This window comes from Drosophila persimilis, unplaced genomic scaffold, assembly GCF_003286085.1.
Source record: "Drosophila persimilis strain 14011-0111.01,24,50 unplaced genomic scaffold, DperRS2 tig00000002-arrow-pilon, whole genome shotgun sequence".
In the NCBI taxonomy this organism is placed as follows: domain Eukaryota; kingdom Metazoa; phylum Arthropoda; class Insecta; order Diptera; family Drosophilidae; genus Drosophila; species Drosophila persimilis.
In genome coordinates, this window is record NW_020825289.1 from 9,648,269 (window position 1) to 9,671,297 (window position 23,029).

Genomic DNA, 23,029 nt, shown 5'->3' on the forward strand with positions numbered 1-23,029 from the left:
TTCCAATATTGGTATGGTATGGAGATATAGTAGATATTGGTATAGGTATACAATACACATAGTACATACAAACATACGAGTAGTATGTATATATATATATATAGAGGGTATATGAAAACTACTGTAATATGCTTCCCATTTAGAATTTGTTAGTCAACAAGTTATGTAAATATCTGTACGAGTATATATGTATAGTACATGTACATATATCCGGATCATTGCAGCTCACTTTTGCTATAGCTTGGCTCTAACATTCGTAAGTTTTTCTAACATGGTCATTGTTTATAGTTCTATAGTTTGAATTGGGGGTGTATCATCATTGCTTCCATCCTATTGGGGACTATTATAATTGGGGGGAGTTCTTCATTAGTAGTAAAAACTATTATTTGGAAATTGGAAAGTTAAAGGTTTTCTCTCTCTCTCTCTTTCTCTCTTCTTTAAGATATAATTGAGGAGTATCTGCATCTTCCACCTTATCAGAATCTGTTCTAGTCGATATTTGTTCAACAACCTTTAAGTTGATGATGAGATAAATGGGCTGAGGCAATGTTTAACGAAAGGCAGCGATGACTTAGTTTGTTGGGCAGCTCTCCATCTTACGCTCTTATCATAGCTCTAGACGGCGAAGAGCCATGAAAGTTCTCAGTGAGCCCATAAATAATATGCTACTTACAAGACAATTTACTTGAACAATTCGGCAAAGAACTAAACATAGATCAAGGCTAAGGAACATAATGATAGCTAAGTCTTTGCAAAAATCCAGATGCCAGAACTGTGTAGAAGAAGTAACACCATATCTTAGGCAGTAGGTGTATCCAAGGACGCTTATTGTTCCTATTATAGTTTTTGGTTAAATCTTCCCCAAATTTGTTTCTTTAGATCTCTTATCTGGGTTCTCTTCAAAGATCTTTTGGATAATTGGAACTCATTAGAGAGGTGTTCTGGTATGGATATTCACAATACAGTACTTCTTGGCTCTCTTCTCTTGAAAAATGGTTTGGTTTCTTGGTTTGAAACGATCCGTGGCTATTATCCTTAAAATACAATCAAGCTCGATATATACGGAATGCGGATGGGTGTGTGTGGGGGTATGTCCGATCTGATCTGATTTGATATACATACTACTATAATTCATTCAATCGGTGATGGTCTTAAATCTAGAATTGCAACTGGAAATATGCGTTTGCTTTGCCAAAATTGGGTTTACTTCTTGATGTCGTTGGCCAATAGCAGCTCCTTGGCCTCCTTCTTGCCGCGCTTCTTCTCCTCCTTGGCGTGCAGCTTGGCCAACCGCTCCTCCTCCTTGGCCAGCCGCTTCTCCTCCTGCAAAAAGCACAATTCTTATGAGAAATTCAGTTGAGATGGGATGGTGCGGGTGGGGTCGGGGGAGGTTTGTTGGCTATAACTTTGTTTGAATGCACTGGAAAGCATAAAGAAGAAATCGGAATTATGAGCAGCCTCCTCTCCCCCTTTTGGAATTTATGCACAAAAGACGATGAAATCCCCTCCCCTTTCTCCTTCCCCATTTGCTGCATTTCCACTCTCCACCCACGCGATTAATGAAAAACTTTGGCGAAGCAAAAACGAAAAGGGGAACGAGGCCAATTACAAACAATGCAATGGAAAAACTGCCAAAGCGGGGTCAGGGGTCGAATGGGGATAACAATGAATCTCCGGAACAATGCAGGGTAGACTGGTAAAGGATGGGGACATACCGCACTCACCTTCCGGGCCTCCTTCTCTGCCTTTAGCTTGAGCTTCTCCTCCTTCTTCTTGCGCTCCACAGACTCGTTCTTTTTATTGTCAGCCCGTTCTCCTGCAACCAATTGGAAAAGGATTAATCTCCGACGGATCTCCGCCGGAATCTCTACGGCTGGGGTTGGAAAATTGAAAACCTACTCTGATTGCTGCCGGCGGAGAAGAGCGGAAAGCTGCGATTGGAAGAGCTGGAAGAAACTGGCTTGGGATTACTGGATGCGGATGTTCCCGAGCCAGAGCCAGAGCTAGAGCCAGGGCCCTTGCCTTCCCCTGAAGATGTCCCAGTCTTGGATGTGCTGCCTGATCCCTGAATCGTTGCCTTAGATGGGCCAGCAGCACCAGCACCCTTGCAGCCGCCTGCTGCCTGGGGCTTCTCTATCTTCTTTTCCTTGGGCATCACATAGGCGCTCTTTGGCAGCGCGTTCTTCGGGGTCACAGGGCATATCTTGGCGCCACCCGCCTTCAGTGGTGGCGGGGCCAGGGTGGTGCAGCTCAGCTGGATGTTCATGGGGCTGGGACGACGTGGAGGAGGCGGTGATGCCCCCTCCCGCAGCAGTGGGGCCAGCTCGTGGGTACTGGACTTTGTGTAGGAGGCATACCTGAAAGGAAGTGGTGAAGTGGTGGGAGATGAGAGACAATGACCCACCGAGAGGAGGATGAGGACTCACCGAAACCTGGGATTGCTGACGTGTACCGGCGAGGGGTGTGGCACCTTGGCCGGACTGCGGAGCTCCTTGATGGGCGGCAGGCGGTTCTGGATGTCCAGCAGACGATTCTTAACGTGCCTCCGACCCGGATAGGTGTGCATGGGCGTCATGGTGCCGCTACCATTGCTGCTACCGCTACCCCCACTACTGCCACTGCCACTCGAAGAAGATGCGGATGTGGATGTGAGGCAGTTGCTCAGCGTGTGGAGGGGCTTGCGGGGCACAGCTCCCGAGCAGCCGCTGGGACAGCCACCGTGGTGGGAGTGGCTTCCATTATCGCGCGGGGAGAGGGAACTGCCCGAAGAGCCAGAGGGCGTGGGGGATGTTGACGCGTGATGGGGATCTCTGTGGTGATGATGATGCGGGTGATGGTGGGTGGCGGGCGAAGGCGGGGCCAGGTGATGGGAGCCGGAGGCCGCTGCCGAGGCTGGGGAGCAGGGGCCGCTGCTCGATATGGAAGACGTCTTGGAGTAGTGCGAGTATCCGGAGAGAGACGACCCCGCCGATCCTGTCGAGCTCATCGAGTAGAGGCTGTCGGACTGGGACACTACACGGCCGCGCGTCCCACGCACCGCCTGATGATGTCGCCCCACCGTCGCCGCCTTGTGCAGCGTGGGCTGGTGGCGGAACGTGTGGTGTCCACTGTGCGCATCGTTCATGGAATAGGAGCTGGCGGAGGCCACCACCCCGCCAGCGGCCACGCCAGCCGAGGACCAGCTCTTGGCGCCCATCGAGTAGCTGCTGGCCGACTCCTGGATGCGCCAGGTGCCCGACGAGGAGGTCAGTCGGTTCACCCGAGCCCTGCAGATCACACAGCGCAGGGGCAACAGTCGTTGCGCCACCGCGCTCTGGATAGTCTTCACGAAGCAGCGCCGGCAGACGACGCGGTGGCCGCACGGCGAGGTCTGCATGGTGGCCCTGGCATTGATGCAGATCACGCACTCGTCCTCCTGGGAGGTGGGCGGATCCGGTTCGCTCTCCTCCTCAAGCTTGCTCAGCAATTTGTCCTGCAAAAACGAGAGGAAAATTGCTTGAGTGAATTGATTTCCTATAAGTATGCAAGGGAACTCTTTGGTTCGGGTCTATTTGGGGAGAGCTTGAAAGTATGCGACGTTCAGACTGGCCAAATCCCAAGATCTTCATCCGTATCTTTGCCACTAATATACCCCATCCAGCTGTTCATTCAAGGGGTATAATTAATTGACCAAACACCCCAGACATTTATTAGTCTTGGCTCTCGGTGTGACGACAACTCATTTGACAGCTGCTTAGCTGTAAACGATGACAGCCAAGCGCCAACTAACTATTGAAGGCCGCATCCGGAAGCCGTCTGACATGCCCATAAAGATCACCACCGGCAGAAATTCCAACCCATCGACCCATAAACCCATCGATTGCAATCTTCGCGTTGGCTAACTGTAGGTCTGTTTTGTGTGGCGAATGAATCTTTATGCAAATCGATTATCAACTCGATTCGCTTTGTCCCTCTCGCCGCAGACGCCTTCTGAGGTCAGCTTGGGTGTTCGACCTGAGGCCGAACATAACCAATTTTATTGATCATATATTTAATCTCTTAAGAATTGCCCATTGTTGCCCATCCCGCCGTCATTAATTTTGTGATTCAGCAGCTTTTTAAGGCGCTGATTGAATGGACTACTTTATAACATCTTAAGTATCGAGATATTAATAGCCTTTTGGCTATTTTTGGGGCTTCCATTGTGTCTGTCTGGGCCTTACTGTAAATGAAAATTAAAATCTGAATTGTGCGACGTAAACTTTCCAAGGCACGAGTCACAAGGAAGTTGTTAAGATATTTTTCGCTGGTCCAAAGTGGTTCGACGAGTTTCAGATATATTTCCAATTTCAATTTCCATTACACACCACTCCGACTTCGAGTGTGGCTAATGGGCTCGCTCTTGAGGTTAGATTAGAACATGGGTAGAACCCAAACACCTCGCATGTGGGGCCCAACAATGCGGCGGTTCCGCTTGGCTGAAGTGGGCGGCGTGGGTTAGCCCTTGCACTTGATGGCTTCTCAATGTCGGAGCGGCGCTGCATAAATCGTGCGAGTTGTTTGACTGCGAAGGTCTTTGCCAACTAATTGGCTCATTGTGGAAATGCATATACATGTATGTAAGAGATTTAATTGCTGGTTAGCTCTCCGCCGATTATGAAAGCAATGGCAAATCAATCAACTGTTAGATTGCCAATCAACCGCAGATGTACCAAGAATCTTTACGCAAGGTTTTACTTCTTCCCATCTAAATTCACGGTTCAGGGCACACAACATCAATATCTAAAGTCGAGACAATGACGAAATAGCCGCGAAATTGCACGCCCGCAACCAGATGAGACTCAATTAGAATAACGGATACCCTTCTCCTTCTCCACCCAAAGAGCATAGGCAGATAAATCCTCACAGACTTACATGTACTCAGCCAAACGTTGGTTTCTTGCCAAAGTTACCAACTGTCTAATGAAGTCACTAATCCTCATTTTAAGCAAAAGAAGGGTACCCTTCGTCTGATTAATGTAGATCTCAGCGCCACACTAATTGACCCGCACAGACAAGAGATACACAAGACGTGGCTCCGATCCACTGAGGATGGGTCAGAACCGCTTAAGCCTGATGTCGGATCGAAAGGCGATAAGTGTATTGAAACGGAAAGTCGACATCATCTGGTCAAGGTGAGCGGGCTGTCGGCTGAACTTTGCCAGGTGATGCTTGATGCTTGATGCCTGATGCCTGATGCGACCACCCAGGTGATCTTTTGGCGGGCTCATTGCGTATGCCCCTCAGGGCGTGGGTGTGGGCGCTGGGCGCGCGACAATCAGGAAATTAAAAACTTTTTACGAACTCAGACAGTGCCCTGGCCTGCATGCCTGATTAACTCATTTAAATACGGAACATTCAGGCCCACAGCCGAGCCGAGTTTGTTGCCTCAGTCTTTTGCTTAGGGCCGTGCGAATTCTGTTTCTCCGAGGAGCAGCACAGCGGCAGCAGAAGTCGCGACAGAGGTCCGAGTAGCGGCAGAGCTTTTCTAGGGGGACGGGACCAGGCGAGTCTACCTGGCCGAATCGGGCCGTTCGTCGTGCTCAGTCCGTCTTCGCCGCTCGGCCAGAACAGAGCTTCGTTGTAGTCGTAGTCGTCATAGTCGCCATCGTCGTTGTCGCTGTTGTTGCTTTCGTTATCGATTCTCGATCTCGAAAGTGTTTTGGCGCGTCTCTATCGCGATCGTAACCCATTAAAAAACGGCCAAAAACTCAAATGCGGAAGTCACACTTAATGTTTATTCTAAAGCCTCAAAAGTGAATTAAAACTGAAATCGAATCTGAAGGAAAAGGGTTCATTGAACGGTAGACGTATATTTGCAGTAGTTATTATGGTGCTGCCAGCCACCTCGACATTGTGCAATGTGTTCACATTTCTGCTGGGTAAGTTAACGCCTCCTCCCCTCGCTACGCCTCGCCTTGCCACGCCGCGCCCTATCGCACTCAAATATGGAAATAGGAGCCCGCTGTTGTGCGGCTTCTACTATTAGCATTGATTCTGCTGCCCCAATGTCAGCTGGGAAATCGTGTGGTATCTGCCACATGGGGGAACAGGGGACAAGGGGACCGAACAACACATCTCTGTGCATAAGTTCAAGGTGGAACGGCTTGTAAATCAGGGGAGCGGAGGCGGGGTAGTGGACATGTTTGAACAAGTTGATGTCTTTGTTGATACGCGCACTCTCAAACGATTCAATTGTTGGCTCTCGCCAATGTTTGACTTGCATTGGGGCAGGTCGGGGCGGAGCCCCCATTCAGCCATGAAAGAAGGTCGCATAAGGGGAGGGAGTAAGCCATGGATGACACTGTCCAAAGCACTTACTATCCGTAGGCAGAGAAGCTTAAGTTCTGGCCCTCCCTTTAGCGGAACGAGAGAGGGAGTAACACAATGCCGTGCCTCCCTTGACCCGAACCGATCCAAGGCGAAGGGAAGACGAATGGAAGCTTGAAACCTCCGAGCGTGTTGTGTTTGCATACACTTTATTCTTCCTGAATATCATCGTTGCTCAGTGATTTGGTTCATCATGTTTAATAGTGGAAGACATTTCACAACTTTTCAATGCCACCATTTGGAGGAATCATATCTAGAACCATAAAGCCGGCTCAAAAACTCACTAAAGTTCTGAATACCAGCCAACACAAAAATCACAATCACAATCGTGTATAGCCGCTAATTAACTGCTGGCCAAACGTATATTTACATTAAAGTCGGCAGCGTGATAATTAAAAAAGAAATACAAATTAAATGCACGGCATGACGTCGCAAACGACATGGAAACAAAGCAAAGAAACAAAACAAAACAGAGAAAATGAAAAAAAAAACAAGAAAAAAACAAATGGTTAAGACAATAACGAGCATTCCCCATAAATAAAACGCGACAAAAAGCTCTTCCGCTCTGCAGCGAAACTGGGCAGCTAATCTACATAAATAAAAGATATTTAAGCTACATACATAAAATTTGGATTATGTCTAAATAGCAGAAGATGTACACGCAAAAGAGAAACGAAGTTTGCATACGCTTCAAGAAGACTGTCTCTTGAGCTTCGGGAAATGCAACGGTTTTCTCTCGCTCTCGCTCTCCTTCACCCGCTCTCTCAATGCAGAAAGAGCGGCAAGCAAAGGCGGTGGCAGTAGGAAGGACAGAGATAGTTGCGGACAGAGATAGACAAACGATCGAAAGCGTCTCCGAAAATTCGAACTTGACAGAGAGCAGAATAATTTAACTGTAACTGTAATTGGAATTTCGAATGCAATGTTCATTCAGTAGCTGATATACTTCAAATACGGTTAGCGCTGTCGAGCAAAAACGGAAGGTGATAAGTGGCCAGAATTGCAAATGAATGTGGCATTGGCTAAGGTCATATCCCATCAGCATTGTCGCTTGGCATCTAATCAAATGTGGCATCCGTTTCGTTTCGTTACGATTCGAACTTCTCGCAGCCCCCAAAATATGTGTAGCAAAACAAACAGTGCGAAAACGAAGAAGCAGCAGCAGCTGCAGCAGCAGCGTCATTGACATCACATCGCCATCAGTTGACCCAGTGGCAGTAGACGCCTCCACCTCCACCCAATCGAACGCCTTGCGGCAGCGTGAATATCGATATGGAAATTCAAACTTGTTTTTGCTTCTTTTACCTCTAGTCTTGTTGATTTTGTCGACTGCGTAACACGCGGCGTATGCGTCACGTGCTGCGCGCGTTGTTGTTGCCACTGCTTCTTGTTATTGTTGCTCTCCATACAACCGAATACTTTTCCACGCCACTCGACTCCACTCTGCAGCACACCCCACCGCACTCGACGCCGTTTCATTCAAGTTCAGGGCCAAGTGGGTTTTCGTTTGGGCCAGTTTCGTTTTCTTTGTATGTTTGTTATTTCTGCTGGTTATTGTTACGGCTACCTGGCGTTGGCATTTCGGCCAGTTAATGAAGCAATGAATCAATTAGCTGTGTATTTGTGGCTCCAAATTAATTTGCTCGCCTTTACCTTTTGACAACAATTTCACTTCCGCCAAAAGTTGTAGTCGCTGATCGATTTCCCATGTACCTTTCTGTCCTCTAGCCGGTTCGCCCATTTTCTACAGCGCTGCCCCGCGTGGATCCTGCGCCAACTGCTGCGGGATCAGAGAGCGCGAGGACATCAAGTTTATGCTGTATACCAGGTAAGCCTTAGCAGCTCATGAATGCTAAATTGATAGGAGAATCTAGAGGATAATGCCATTTCAGACGGAATCGCCACACGGCCCAGCTGCTCCACCTGAACGACGATGGCCGGCTGGCGCAGAGCAATTTCAATTTTAATTACCCGATGGCTATCTACCTGCACGGATTCTCAGAGTCGGCCACCGGAGAGCGACAGAGCAGCCAGGAGCTGAAGGATGGTAAGCGATATGGCGTACAGAAGGGGTTCCTCTACGGTCAATTAGCATATCCATATGCTGCTCTCTTGCAGCCTTCCTGCGGCGGGGCAACCATAATGTCATTCTCATCGACTGGAGCGCGATGACAGCGGTGCCGTGGTACTCGAATTCCGTGGAGAACCTGCCTATCACGGCTCGCTATATTGCGCGATTCCTGCGTTACCTCGTGGGGCGTGGCTATTCTGCGAAACACATCCACCTGATTGGCTTCAGCCTGGGCGCTGAGGTGGCCGGATTCGCGGGCAAGCAGCTGCAGGAATGGGGCATCAAGCTGCCCAGAATAACGGCCCTCGATCCGGCCCTGCCCCTGTTCGAGGGCAACAGCTCCAACCGTCGTCTCAGTCCGAGCGATGCCAGATTCGTGGATGTCATACACACGGATGGCGGGATCCTGGGCAATCCCACGGCCATGGGTCATGCGGACTTCTATCCAAATGGAGGAAGGCCACTGCAGCCTGGATGTGCCCGCCAGGAGATTGCCAATAATCGCTGGCTGGGCATATTAAGTGAGTGGAGGAGTGTTTTGGATCAACGTGGCCGAATATTCAATCCATTTTGTCCTCTTCACAGTTGGCTGCAGTCACCAGCGCGCCTGGGAGTACTTTGTGGAGAGCATAGCCCAGCCGCGGGGCTTTCCGGCCAAGCGATGCGAGCCCTCGGTGACATTTGGCGTCTGCCGGGACGGAGGAAACGGCCTGGCCTTCATGGGCATGGGCGCAGATCCCAGGCAAGGGAGCTACCGAATATCCAACTCTACTCTCAAGCTAACCCAACATTATTCTTTTCACAGGCTGCGGGGGAAATTCTATCTGGAAACGAATGGTGCCAAGCCATTTGGGAGGAATAGTCGGAGCCAGGCAATTGTCTTGCTGGCGCCTCAGCTGCCCATCGCCTACAAATTGCCCCCAATTGCCAGCAGGCCAACAGTCCAGAGCCAGAGCCAGAGCCCATCCGTCAATCAGTATGGACCAGCAGGACAAGACCCATTGCAGGAGGAGGATGAGAACAACAGCATTGACAGCTCCTCTCTGACGTGACGAAATGTAAAAAGTGCCCGAAGAGACGGCGAGGATTCGAAGGGACGGACAGCTACCATTCTCTCGGTAGAGTTTTGTGGGATGCTGCGTGATTGTGTTCCAAGTTTTTGCACTTGTACGAGCATGTACTCGCATTTGTAGTTGGCCCGGCAGCAGGCAACGTTTTCTTGTGATCTTTCTCTTAAGTATTGCTAGCACGTAGTCAGGACATTTGTTAACAGCTTAAATATATCCTTTATACATAAAGAGTTGAATGGGGAACGCTTTGTGCGAGTGGAAATTGGCCAGAAGGAGCTTGTGGGGCAGTATTCACTCATAACATTTGTGTGGAAATGGACTTATGCTGTTGGATTGATTTCACATTTTAAAAGAGATTTGTGGCACACCATGCAACAGATTTCCAAGATGAGAACTTAAATGAGAACCATTTGATGGCCTAAAGAACTTATAGAACATGGACTCAAAAGTTATGAAAAAGTTTTAGCCTACAAAATAATTTTTGCCCTCCCGCCCTCCCAATACTCTTTTAGAACAAGTTCGAGAGGAAAAAAAAACTAGAAGCCTCATAAGTGGCCACGTCTTCTTGGAAATAACTCAAAATTCAGGTAGCAACCCGACAATCAACGAAACCTTCGTCATTCCCCCAAAAAAAGTGGGCCAGAACGTGAGAGGCAGAGGATACTTTGCACACTTTTAGCCATGACTCATCGTGACAATCGCTCTAAAAGGCAAGTAATTTAATTTAGTTAGCCCCACCCCCTGGGGTCGATGCGGGGGAGAGAGACGACATGCAAAGTGGATACGCCTATGACGCAACGGGAAGCCTTAGAAAAACACGGCCCAAAATGGCGAGAATACTCGTATGTACGATATATAAAGGAATTATGTATGTACAGTATGTAAGGAGCAACAATAAGTGTACGTACTGAAGGCCGTAGAGACCCAAAAATTTCGAAGGAACCCGAGCTATTGCCAGTGCAATTAAAAAGTAATTAACGAATAATGCGCCTGCCAGAGCGGCCCCAGTCGCCATAAGGAGTGCAAATTGTTTATTAACTTCGATGGTGGGTAAGAGTGTTGGAGCTCCTTAAAATGCAGCCACCTCCCCATAATTATGCAAGGCAGAAGGGTGGCTGGCAAACAGGACATGGGCCATAATGTGCAATGAACGTCGGAGCTCATTTTCACAGGCCATCAGCGTCGTAGCGGCGGCGGCGCCAGTGCGCCAGTGCGCCAGCGGAAGCGGAAGTTTTTGGGAAGTTTGGGAAGTTGGTGTGGCCAGCCGGAAGAGGAAGGTGGGACCAGTGTGGCCATTCATATGCACATATGCGGGCTGCATTATTAATGAGCCCCAACTTTTCGGCAGCCAAATGCAGATGCATTTTCCGTGTGCCATGTCCCGTGCGCCGTGCTCAGCATTTGCGAGTAAAATTCGAACAGCCCAATGATTCGTGCATTTTGTTTGTGCCCGGCCTCAGACCTCTTCAGACAGCGTACCTCTGGGGCAGGCTTTTTGGGTCAACTGCAGATGGGCTGTGATGGCTCATCGAATGCATATTTAATGGTGTGGCGAACAGATCTAAATGGTTTACAAAATCGATAAAGAATCCCCGCAGCGAGAGCTGAAAAGGTTTGACGGAAGTCAATGATATACGAGTGTTTCGGGACGCGGCTTCGGGTAATTGTCTGTTGAATCTAATCTTTTTTACGATTCCGGCACATTTATAGCCATCGAATTGGCCATTACGAAAAGCTATGAGAGGAAGAAAGGACACACGGAATGCTTGATACTGTCAAAGGAAGTGCCCAAGTCCGTCCGATCAAGGTTATGCCTTCAATCGACGGGAATATACATGGTTAACCGATTTGTCCATTGAGCAATCAAATGAATTCACTCTATGCACTCATTTCCTGAATAATTTCCAGCATGGTTGGGGCTTTCCGCTAACGGGCTGTCAATTATGGACATTTTTGTAGCGTGGGGGTAGCGGCCAGGTAAAGTAGGCCACTAATAAAAAAGCTCCACATCCTTCTCCCTGTCTACCCACTTTTGCTCCTTCTCTACGACTTTCTTTCCATCCACTTCTGCTTCTACTTTACGGTTTCCTCTCCACCCACTGCAGCTCCTTCTCTATTGCTTTCCCTCCTGCTCCTTCGCAATGGCTGTCAGGCATGCCATGACCAAGAGAGCGACAACTGCGGAGGACACGTGCGAATGCGTCTGAGTTGCGGTCGCGGTCGCGGTCCGCAGTCGCCGTTGCTGCTGACTCATGAAGGCTAATGAGGGAGTGCAGAGGAAGAGAGCAGAGAGCAGAGAGAGAAGGACAGGGCGGAGCTGTCAATGAGCTTTGCTGACTGAATGATTGCTGATTGATTGAGGTCGGAATTGATTATTAATATCGTGTGTGTTGTCCCTATTCTTGTTTGCTTTAACTTAAGAACATTTATATAATGTTCACAGGTGGAAAATAATATGAGCGATAGGAAATCCAGATATTTTTGGCAATCATCTTAAACAGGAAGAGAAAGAAAGTACAGTAAACAGTTTTCTTTTAACAAAAAATCTCTATCTCTCCGTAGCTGCTCTCAAGAAATGCTTTAAAAGATGCCTTATTCAAGTTAGAAAAATTCTTTAAATTTTCACATCAAATGTTGGGTTTCCAGTAACGTTTCCAGCAAACTTCAATTGAGGCACTTTGAAGCCTGGAAAGTAGGTTGTTAGCAATCCACTGGTGCATCAGTTTGCAGTCAGTCAGTCAGTCAGTCATTCAGTCAGTTTTCGGAACCTGCTGCCAGTTCAAAGGGAAGGAAAAATTAATTAAATCGATAGGGCGTTTTGTTCTCTGTTCTGTTGTATGGGTGTAACCCTCTTTCTCTTTGTCCCAAGCTCTCTGTCGCTCTTCACCATATGTCCCTGCTTTTTCCCCTGCTTCTGTTATTCTTGTTTATTGTGCCGCTGCCGTGGCTGCTGCTCCTGCTGCACTTTTCACTTTATGCGCCGATAATTGGACGGAGAGAGCAGGGGGAGTGCAACAGAGCGGGAACAGCAACAATTTCATTTCGCCTGTGCCACGCCTCCCTTTGTTGCTTGTTTATTTGAAGCATGCTTGCTGCTTGCAACGTGGCAACATTGTCGTGAGAAATTGCATTTATAGCAGGCAACGTTTACGTGTCAGCGAGTCTCCTTCTCTACACAAACACAGAGTCAGTGAGGGGTGCAGAAACGAGATGTTGCCACTGTGTGTACGCTTGCTGGTGCCCCATGTTGCCGCTAAGTGAATTTATTGCATTTAATATGCTTTTCATGTCAATCCTCACTGCTCTAGCATACATAAATCAACCAGTTTTTATGGCCCGCTAGAGGACTTCATCGCCGCCACTGGAACTGGAATAAGATGTCAAAGCAGATGTCAAACAGAGAGTTCTGAAGCTTTAAAATTGTCCAGATAAAAGCCTGGTGTATGGGTTGCTCTCGCCCTGGCTGCCGGCAGCCAGTTACTCGTAATTGTTGTTCATATTAAAAACCAATTAAAAACCATAAAAGTCAAATCAAACCATGTGCGGGGGACAGGCATGTCCGTGCTTGTCGGTGCCTGTCTGTGGGGGAGACAACAGCAAGAGTGTTGCTGTTCTCCTCTCCATCACTTGTTCATCCTCTGCCCTCGCCATCAATTGTCAGACTACGGGGCTAATTGCAAAACTCTCGCCCACACACACACACACGAGTGCAGCAGCTGTGGCTGTGTGCCTCGACAGCAACAGGAAGAACAAAAATAGCAACGACCAGGCGGGAGTGAGAGGAAAGGACAGCAAAGGGCTCACTAGACTTGCACTACAAGAAAATATGTTCTGTCTGTTTGCCCACCACGACCCGCACGATGGACTCTAGTCAAAGCTTCTCATCGTGATCAGACACGATTGTCGGTTTCGGCTTCGTGGCGATCTTGCCTTCGTTTGGTATTGAAAGAGAGCGCCTGGTGCCCAAGGTATACTCAGAAAAGGTGAGTGCTTTCATTTAATGCTCTGATTTCTCTCTCTGCACCACAGCTGCGTTTGCAGGCTATACAAAATTATGACAAAAGTGTCAAATTTGCCAACTAGACACATGGGCAACAGGATGTGTGTGCATGTGTTCGTGTGTCGTTGCACGGGACGGTGCGGAGGAGGTGTTGCAGAGAGCGTAATTACTGCTTTTAACAGAAAAGTGCAAAGTGAAACCGAAGCGCTGCCATTATGGATTGAAACTCATTGAAATCAAGCTGCCCGCGCGCGGGCGAGGTGGAGGAGAGTGTGAATGATGTAGTCGCTTAGTCAGCTGCACCTCGGCTGGTGAAATAGTGTATAAAGAGAGTGTATGAGAGGTGGAGAGCGAGAGAGCGAAGGGCTTTGAAAGTTATGTTGGTGTATTTCTATTTCCAGTCTCTGCTTTCAGCGCAGCAGCTCATGTGTGGACCAAGTATTTTTTTATATTTTTCGTTTTGTTTTTTTTTTTTTTATAAATGCTCAGTGGCCATGCAGGGATAACTTTCGAGTAGAGAGGGGGCTTTATAGATGAGGTGTTGAGCTGTGAGAGAGCGCAATAGCGGGACTGGCTTTTGTTCGATGAGTGCCGGCTATTTAGTTACAGTTTAGCGGTGACGGGTAGGGAAAGAGTGCAAAACTATTGCCAGCTCGTGGGCGCTTTCCCTTTCAGTCCATGCTGGATGCTGGTCCATTTTATACAATTTCATATCATTTTACTATTTTATTCAATTTATCCTCCTTCTGTTTGGCACAGACAATAAATTTTAATTGAAATCTGGCCTTGGGAAGAACCAAAACGCATTGCCTCCGGCGGGAGTCCATGTGGGGGCGTCGGGCGCAGTTCTGCTGCTACTGTTTTCTTCTCCTTCTCCGCCTCCTCCTCCTCCTCCTCTAGTTCTTCTCCCGCTCCCTGTGCTGCTGTCATTTTTTGTTGTTGTATTGTCATGGTTTCATTTTTAGTTATTCCTTTTGCAGAGAAGCCTTTCGGAAGGACTTTATCTCTTTCAGCGCGTAATAAAATGTGGAAACGTTATGGTTGGGGCATGGGCACGGGCACGGGCACAGTATGGTTGCTAAGGCTTTAGGGAATGTTCAGTGAGTCGCTTTGGCCTTAACCCGTTTTCCCAGAAAACTGAAAAGCGGAGCCGTCCGAGGTACTTGTAATTTCCTATCGACTCGACGGTCACTCTATGCTTACAGCTAACTGCTGCAATCAATGCAATTACGGTAAACGTCTGCCCTAAGTATACACCCTCGTACACCTATAGTTCTTTCTCTTATATGTTTAACATTTTCCGAGGGTTATGTGTTCCCAGTGTTTGTGTTTGTGTGTGTGTGTATGTGTCTGGGGGGGGGGATAATGGCGCAGACATCGCGTGACCCGCGCTAATGCATGGCCGCACCCTGAAGAGTGCAGGGATAGTTGGAGCAGCGAGCAGGCACAACCCTTTCTGCAGCACGTGAGCGCTCTCTTAGCTCCTCCTCCTCCTCCACTCTGCTGCTCACAATGCGTAAACACCAAAGTTTAATGCACTCTAATTGCAGGGGGAGAGCGGGGTGGGGCAGCGGAAGTTCGCAGACGACAAAGGCAACACACGACGCCATTTTCAAAATCATGTTGAATATTTAACAGAGCGTACAAGAAGAAAGAAAGGAAGTGGGGAGCCGAATCGCCAGCCATTATTCCTGCAGCACGTTGCGTGTCTGCTGCGACACAAAAGTTCAATTACTTCTCGGAAGGATGGTAGGGTGAGGGGGTGACGGGGCGGCCGCACAGCGGATATCCGGCTCCTGCGTTGCGTGCCAAATCCTAGAGCTGCTCTTTAATGACCATTCTCCCGCTAAATGGCAATAGCCGACGCTCTCCATCAAATTGATTAATGTTTGATTTTAATGATTTATTTAACTTGTCCAGAAGCGGCAGCGACGGAGGAGGACTTGCTGCAAGGTAAGCCGATCCGACCGACACCCAGTGGCGCGTTGTAGAACACATTCCAAGCGAACACTCAAAATGGAATTCACTTTCAAATGTTTTTTGTGTCTGATTTATGGTCACAGTGGCGAAGGGCACAAGGAGGATTGGCAGAGAGCGGGAGGGAGTGACAGGTGATAGGTGCAGTGGCAAATATTTGTGCACTTGACCGCAAGGAAATACCAGCGAAAAGGGAGATAGAGTGCTGCAGGCAGACTGTTCGACTTGGGAATACCCTTTAATACCCGGCAACAATGCACTCTTTAAGCTGAGGAGTATTATCCACCCCCACGGAAGGATTCACTCGTAGGATTCAAAGCAAACGAAGAGTTGCTGTCAGACACAGACTTCCGTTTTCCCAAAGGGGCGGAAATTCTTTGTACTCGTCGTCTATTGCATAACCTTTGACATGACGGAGCCAAAGCCAAGGCAAATCAAACGAAACCCAAACCAATACCAATCCCTGGTCAGTGTTTTGGCATTTTGTATGACTAAGCTGCATCTTTTTTCCTTTTCCTTTCATGTTCTTGTGCACGTTTCAAGTGCCAAGTCAAATTTTGCGGTCATTTATTGCTAAACACCAGCCAGGGGGGCCAGGCGGGGGGGAGGTCAAGAGTTGGTTGGGCAGGAGGAGGGACTGCAGCAGCAAATACGTTCGTTTGAGAAAAAAAAACTGTCAGCGAAATGGCAGCGTTTTGACCTTTGTCCCCTGGCGCAGGGTTCATTAATTTGCACCTATTTTCAATGCCGCCCGAGGTCCGAGAACTTCCGCTGTCCGCGGTGTCCCATGTCCAATGTCCAATGCCGTTTGCCCAAAGTAAATTATAAATTTTATTTTCATTGCCTGGCCGAACCTGGCCTGGGTTCCACCACCTCTTTCTGGTCGGCTTGGCTTATGTGCGATAGTCACGCGACTTTTTCGGAGGAGGGCATTCATTTTTGACAGGATTTTCCTTTTAAACCACCGAAAGAGATTGTCTTCCCATTGGCCCTTCGTTCGTTCTCTGCTCGTTCCTTAGCTAATTAAGTTGATATACATTATGCGTATTTGCATTAATAACATATCGCGAGCGGGCTCTCTGCACAGCACGGAGTAAATGACAATTTTGTCGCTGAATACTTTTGGGGATTATACACGCAACGACGCGACGCCCCCCCCCCCTATTCTCTTTGGAATTACATCTGCTTAGCTGGTGCTGAGCCGGGTCTCATGTGCGGGATGTGTCGTGTACTTCTATAGGAAATGTGCCCAGCATGAATCTGCGTCATAGCCTTTAGTCAAGGCTCAGGCATACAACATAGTGTGAAGATACATATATTCGAATGGTTGCCATGCGAACTGACTCTTTGCCTTCCCTTTCCATAATCCGAGTCATCAATTGTACCCGTAAATGGCGCTAAAGTAAAACAAAAAGCCAATGAAAACCCATGGAATATGGAAACCTTCAAAAGTGATTCCCTTTGATGGCCATTTAATTGCGAAAGCATTTGAGGACGCAGTTTGGTTGGGCTTTTTGTGAATTTTAATGTTGCATAAAAGCATTTTCCGACTGTCCCCCCCCCTTGTGGTGGGCTAATGTATCAGTGTATTGGTGTGCGTGTGGCTGCGACTGTGTGTTGCTTTTCAAGGTCGCTGTACAGAAATTACAGTCACGCGTCAGATTTTATGCAAAACAGTTGAGCCGAGGCTCAGAAGCAGGCTCTGGCTCTGGCTCTGGCTCTGTGCCTCCTGCGCTGCCAACTTGTTTTTTTTTTTGTTTTTTTTCTAGTTTGTGCACTTTGGGATTGTTTTTGTTGCTGCTCCCCCTCCTTATGTAAGTGGCAGAGTGCGGACAAGAGACTGTACATCCACGTGTACTTATATGCAAATGTGTGTGTTTGGCAAGTGGGCGTGGCTGTCTATGGCTTTGGAAGTCATAAATTTCAAAACAAGTCTCGTAAAATCTCAAGTGAGCCTGGCACTTTGCGCCCGTCCGCGTTGCACATTTCGGTCCTGTGGCAGATGCAAATGAGCAGCGGCAAATGCTTGCTCTTGCCTCACGACTCACTGTAGAACGTCTGCCCTGTAGGACCATTATCTGCCAGGCCATAAAGGAGACCCACTAAGATCTGTTCAAATGCAAACCATTTAAAGTCTGTTAAAGCCCAAAGATGAACTACGCTGCAAGGATAGAAGGCAGACGATCCTGAGACAGGCATAGAACTTTTCGGGAGAGAGTCCGCAGCCAGGCTCAAAAACCCAATCGAAATCCTGTTTTCCTGCTTTTTGCTTCGTTTGCCGTATATTTATTTTATTGACTCTTAAAATGCAAATAAGTTTAGACACCACACCCACACCAAAAAACATGTATATGGCCAGCACATGTGAAATGTTGTACAGGTTATAGAGTTTTTTATTGCCTACTTTTGTGGGCCATGACAGACACCGAACAGAACGCCAGAGCTTGGACCCCACCTATGCTGATGTGCTTCATTTTTTGTGTGTGGTTTTTATTTGTACAACTATTTGCCAACAAAAACAGCAGCAAAACCCAAACAGGAAGCGAGAAACACCTTAAAAAAGAAAGAGGGTCTGGCTTTGGGAACCGAATCTGTTGATGCCCTAGGAAATGCATTGTTTCTGTGTCATCTATAGGGTATAGTCATTTGATTTTGATCTGAATTGGGTGAGTGGAGGAGAAACATTTAAAGATACGGCTGGTTGTCTAAAGCCTGCTCAAACGCATAATACCCTCCCTGAAAGGGGTATCGCAAGAAGAAGAGCAACGAGGCAGAGCGGCTACTTAGCGGCTCTCCTTGGGAAGCCTGTTTCCTCTTTGGGCTCCTGTCTTCCTTGGGCTTAACGCGGCTAATGATGCCCGACCCGCTCTGATAAGCGCTCTCCTCTGTTTGCTCCCATCTCCGCTTTTATTGCGTTACATTCTGTCGAGATGCGGACGCACCGGCATAATAAAAAAAAGGGACTTTGCCTCCCTACGCTTTCGGGGGAGGGGGGATACTTACGATTTTATGATGCAGCGCCGAGAGTTCGCGCTCGGTGACCCGTCGGCTGGCCGCCTCGCGGCGCCGCTGCCGGAACTGGCTGTACTTGTAGGCGAGCATCACACCGGGGAGGGCCAGCGCCTCCAGCGGGGACTTGCGACCGAAGGGCATTCCTGCACACACTCTCCTTTCGCTCTGTCTCTCTCTCTCTCTCGCTCTCTCACTTGGTTCTCTTTCGGTTTTCTTTGGGGTTTTTCTGGCTAGTTGAAATATTACTTTCTGGTTTTCAAACACTTGGCACTTTTTCTTACTTCTATTCTCCTCTCTTCTGCTTTCTTCTCTCCTTTGGACTTTGACTTTTAGCGGCGTCTCATTATGCAATCACGATTTGGACACTGGCACAACACTTACAACATTTGGCTGGGGGGGGCCCGCTGCTGGCCTGGCCCTGCCTAGAGTCCACTCTGGTTCTCTTTCTCTTTCGCTTTCTCTTTCATTTCACTTTTCTTTCTCCTTCGCATGCTGTTACTGTTATTACTAATGCTGTAGCTGGCAGCCCTGCTGCTGCTCTGCTTCTGCTGCTGATGAGCTGCAATCAATTTTGCATTCTGCAATTTGAGAGACCTTTGCATGAGTGGGCGTGGGCGTGGGCTTGGGTGATTGGGAAGGGTTAAAAGCACCCCCAGGATATACGCTCCCTGAGGTCGAATGGGGACGACAGAGATCTACCTACGCGAAGCTCTCTAAAACGGACATCACTGAGGAAAAACTACAAATTATGTTGATATCAACAAGTCGAAACAAAAACAGGGCAGTACAAATTGTAATATTATTTTACTTTAATTGAAACTATATTTTTAAGCCCGTTTTACAAATTCGGAATGTACAAGTTTTTAATAATATAAAAGTAAAAATAAAGGACGAGTATTTGTTCAGCTTCTTCCCCAAGGAAAATACTTTATATTCTTTGTGCAAAATAATTTCGTTGATGAATTTTTGCTTTCCTTTGACTGATTTCCACTTTTGTTGGCCCTGAGGGGTGAAACTTTTTAATAACAGAAAGTGTTGGGACTCGTTTTGGGATCCATTCTGCCCGTAAAGTTACAAGACAGCAACCGAAATTAGAGAGCAGACAGCCGCGAGGATCATTAATTTCAATTATAGTGCAAACAGAGACACAAAGGCTGGGGGCCACAGAAATTACAGAGCTTGTGGCGCACTTTTTGTGGGGAGGGGGCAAGTAATGTCTGTTCTTTGACTTGATATTTTTACGGGATATTTTTGTGTCACACTTTTGTCCGACCCCCTCAACCCGCCGTCTAGTGTGGAGGATGTACCGTAGCCGTAGCCGTACCCGTAGCCGTAGCCGTAGCCGAAACCGTAACCGAATTGGAGCTTCAGGCGTAACCCACGTGCTCGCTGGCCGAACGCTGAACGGTGAATGTCGCAGAGGAGTCCTCGCCTCGCCTCGCCAGTTTCCCACGCAACCGTCGTGGAAGCTGCGTGAGCTTGACGCAATTTCCAGGGCGGGCGGCGGGGCTACAGTATGCTGGTCCGTTGGCCCTTCCAGTGCTTGGACACGTTTTGTTTACGCGAGTTTTTTCCCCAATTGTTTTGACTGTTTTATTCAGTGGGGGCGGGGCTGTGACGGGGTGGGGTGGGAATGCCTGGCAAATGGCAGGTTTAATTGATCAAAATCAACCTCGAATTTATTTCGCGACGGAAAGTGAATAGTTGTCCGCGTTACGTATACGCCGCGTGTGCCGTCCACCTGCACTGTAGCGCCATCGAAAGCGACTGCCTGCCTGCCAGCGAGTTCCCCCGTCTCAGGCCCGTTTAGCAGGCCGAGTTTTGCAAGGATTTTCCAGAGGCAGTTATTTCATTTTGGCGCAGGCGCCTGACGGCATTTACCGGCTATGCTCGTACTTCGGTATAACAGATTCGATTCTATTACTTCCTGTTTCCCCGCTCCTTCTGTGTGTTGCCAATTTATTGTTTACTCAGTTCACACTTCCCTCTCTCTCTCTCTCTCTCTATCAATGTTTCTGTCTCTGTTCCACTCTGTAATGGCAAAACGTCATCAGTGCGAGCCGTATAAACAAATCACGAACTTTGAGGCAACATTTCCATGTGCCTGCCTCCTGTTCGTCGTGTGGTGCCTCCGCTACTGGTGTTGTGGCTTTGTCAGCTCACGCCATTGTGTCCGTTCAATTTTATGAGACACTGTTAATTGTGGCCAGCCATTTGCCTCTTGTCCGGCTAATTGCTGCGGTTTTGTGCCACGTACGGTGTCCGATTGCCAATAAATAAAATGCACAAGAGCTGTAAATATTAAGTGTAATGTCCGCTTTTTTTGGCAAGTGTTTCCATGGGGGATATTGTGTAGAGAAAACAACCATTTGCCAAATTCATTTCATGAAGTGTCAACATAGATATTGTATATTGCTATTGGGTGATTCGCATTGTATTTTGTAATCCCTAGAGCCTTCCTGGAAAAAGATATCTACAGAGATTTGGTAGTAGCTGATCAAATGAGTTTGTTGTCTTTTGCACTGCAATTTGTAGGAGTTTTTGACCACAGTCTCTCTCTGGTTTCCACTCGTCACAGGTGCAATGCAGATCAATAGGTGTCAAGAGCGCAGGTCAGCTAAACAGCTAAAAGAATTACCAAATGTGCGAAATGTAAAACAAAAGTAATAGAAACCAAAGAAAAGTCGAAGAAAATGGCTGGAATATAAGTAAATTGTGGCATCAAATTGTGGTCTTTCTCCTCAGAAGAACGTCTTTCAAAACCGCGTCAAACGATTTCGTTGTGGAAAAAGGGATCATGGCAAATGGCGATCAAGAAAAGGACCAGTTGCGGTACCTTCGGACCAAATTGTGGCAGCCGTTACTGGAAGCAAAAGTAAATTTAAACTGTTATACAAAAGCCAAAGAGAGCCAGAAAAAGTCTCTCTCACTCTCTCTATCTCTGGCTCTATGGCTCTTTGGCCTGCTTTCGTGAACGGGCAGAACGTGGGGGGAAAAACTGTTTGGCGACGCCATGGAAATGATGACGTAAATTGAAACCAAAAGCTGCTACGGCAACGAAATCTATTTGCAAGAAAGGGAACGGGGGTGGACTTTAAGGCAGTGCCTCCCTCTGAACGACCCCACCACCTCCTCCATCACAGCACCACCTGACAGGTGTTGTAGCCATCTCCGAGTGCATATTTGTCGAGTCGCTGAGTGCACTTCTGAGAGACAGTGGCAGGCCACAGATACAGATGGAAATATTGAGCAGAGGCCGAGATGCAATGACTTGGACTTTGTTCTAATGACATTTCCCGGTGGCTTGTTTGTTTCACCTCCAGTTCTGCTGACAAACGCTTTCCATTTCCGCTTAAATGCATTCCGCCCCTGCGTGTGTGTGTGTGGGTGTGTGTGTGTGTGTGTGTGGGTTTTACTCATATTTCGCTTGCCACGTCACAAAATGTTTTGGTTTAGATTTCAGAAGCTTTTAGTTTGTTTGTTCTGTGCAGCAGGATTTTCTGTGTGTGTGTGTGTACACACATATATGTATGTATGTGTATGTCCTTCCATGTACTGTGTGCACTCTGTGCTCAATTTTGCGTTTTCTATTTCTATTTTTAGCCCTGCACAAAACCAAGCACAAGCGACAGGGGTGCCAAAGAGGTCCTCCGTCTCCTCCTGCACATTCGTCAGAGAAATGTTGCATAAATTAATCAACAATGACAACAAGCATATACATATCCGTAGATAGAAATAAATCGAAGCGAACTGCCACACACACACAGACATACACAGAAAAGCTGCTCGAGACCGAGACCAAGACCTGACCCACTCAGGTCCAGCCATTGACGTCACACGAACCCACGAACAGTGCTCCCCTGCAATCGTCCTGAAGATGATGATGCAGATGCAGACGTTGATGGCGTTGCTCTATAGGTAAGCACCCTCTTGACCTTACCCAAACTGTTTACACTTATCACTGGCAAGGGCCCCAACAAGAGACACGAGATGGCACTTGGGGCTCAGTCCTTAGTTCGATTCACGGGCTGCCTGTCGTTGTGCTGCTTGTCTGGGCTGACCTGTCTATTACGGAGCCAGTAAGAAGGGGGTAATTGGTGTAATGATGAGTCAATGGATTCCGGGAGGTTGACTGGCGTTGAACAATCCCTAATGAAGCATTAACCTAATTTCCTTAGTTAATCAGTTATGTATTCATTAACAGCTGGATGGATATATGTACGTATCTGGGACTAGTCTTTACAGCCAGAATCGGTAGAGTATTATTTTTCTGAGGCAACAAATGGAATCAAAGTTCATTGGCAGCTCTGATACATTGCCCGAGGATTAATAGTTCTCTCATATGGGTTCATTTCTTAGGTCTTCTTTGGGGCTTCCGTTGTCTTGCCCTCAACATTTGTGGGGGGCACTTTGTTGGCTGCCCCGACGCTTGGTCTGGGTCTCCTCTTGACCACGCGGGTCAGTTGCTGGACGGTCTCCACGTCGCGCGGTTCTCAGCCAGATTAGCAGTCGCTTCTTTCGTTGTCTTGCCTCGTTGCTGCATCCTTGTCA

At 47.9% G+C, this 23,029-nt stretch overlaps 2 protein-coding genes across 3 annotated transcripts; one reads left to right on the top strand and one right to left on the bottom strand.

Annotated features, from left to right (window-relative positions):
- Positions 1 to 17: 17 nt before the first annotated feature.
- Positions 18 to 20,173, bottom strand: LOC6590349 (midnolin homolog). 2 transcript variants are annotated; one of them, XM_026986156.1, is made up of 6 exons: positions 20,151 to 20,173; positions 18,470 to 19,056; positions 2,427 to 3,472; positions 1,900 to 2,357; positions 1,716 to 1,816; positions 18 to 1,323 (listed from the first exon to the last, which is right to left on the bottom strand). In XM_026986156.1, the coding sequence occupies exons 2-6, from the start codon at positions 18,617 to 18,619 to the stop codon at positions 1,204 to 1,206; spliced, it is 1,875 nt and encodes a 624-aa protein (XP_026841957.1). In that variant the 5' UTR covers positions 18,620 to 19,056; positions 20,151 to 20,173; the 3' UTR covers positions 18 to 1,203. The 2 variants fall into 2 exon arrangements, with proteins under 2 accessions (XP_026841957.1, XP_002016418.1); XM_002016382.2 differs by lacking the exon at positions 20,151 to 20,173 and adding an exon at positions 19,803 to 20,036 and having other exon boundaries at positions 1,725 to 1,816.
- LOC6590350 (pancreatic triacylglycerol lipase) lies at positions 5,638 to 9,752 on the top strand. Its single transcript, XM_026986158.1, has 6 exons — positions 5,638 to 5,900; positions 8,077 to 8,176; positions 8,241 to 8,395; positions 8,467 to 8,940; positions 9,005 to 9,161; positions 9,225 to 9,752. Exons 1-6 carry the CDS (start codon positions 5,849 to 5,851, stop codon positions 9,469 to 9,471), a joined length of 1,185 nt encoding a protein of 394 aa, XP_026841959.1. The 5' UTR covers positions 5,638 to 5,848; the 3' UTR covers positions 9,472 to 9,752.
- Positions 20,174 to 23,029: the final 2,856 nt, after the last annotated feature.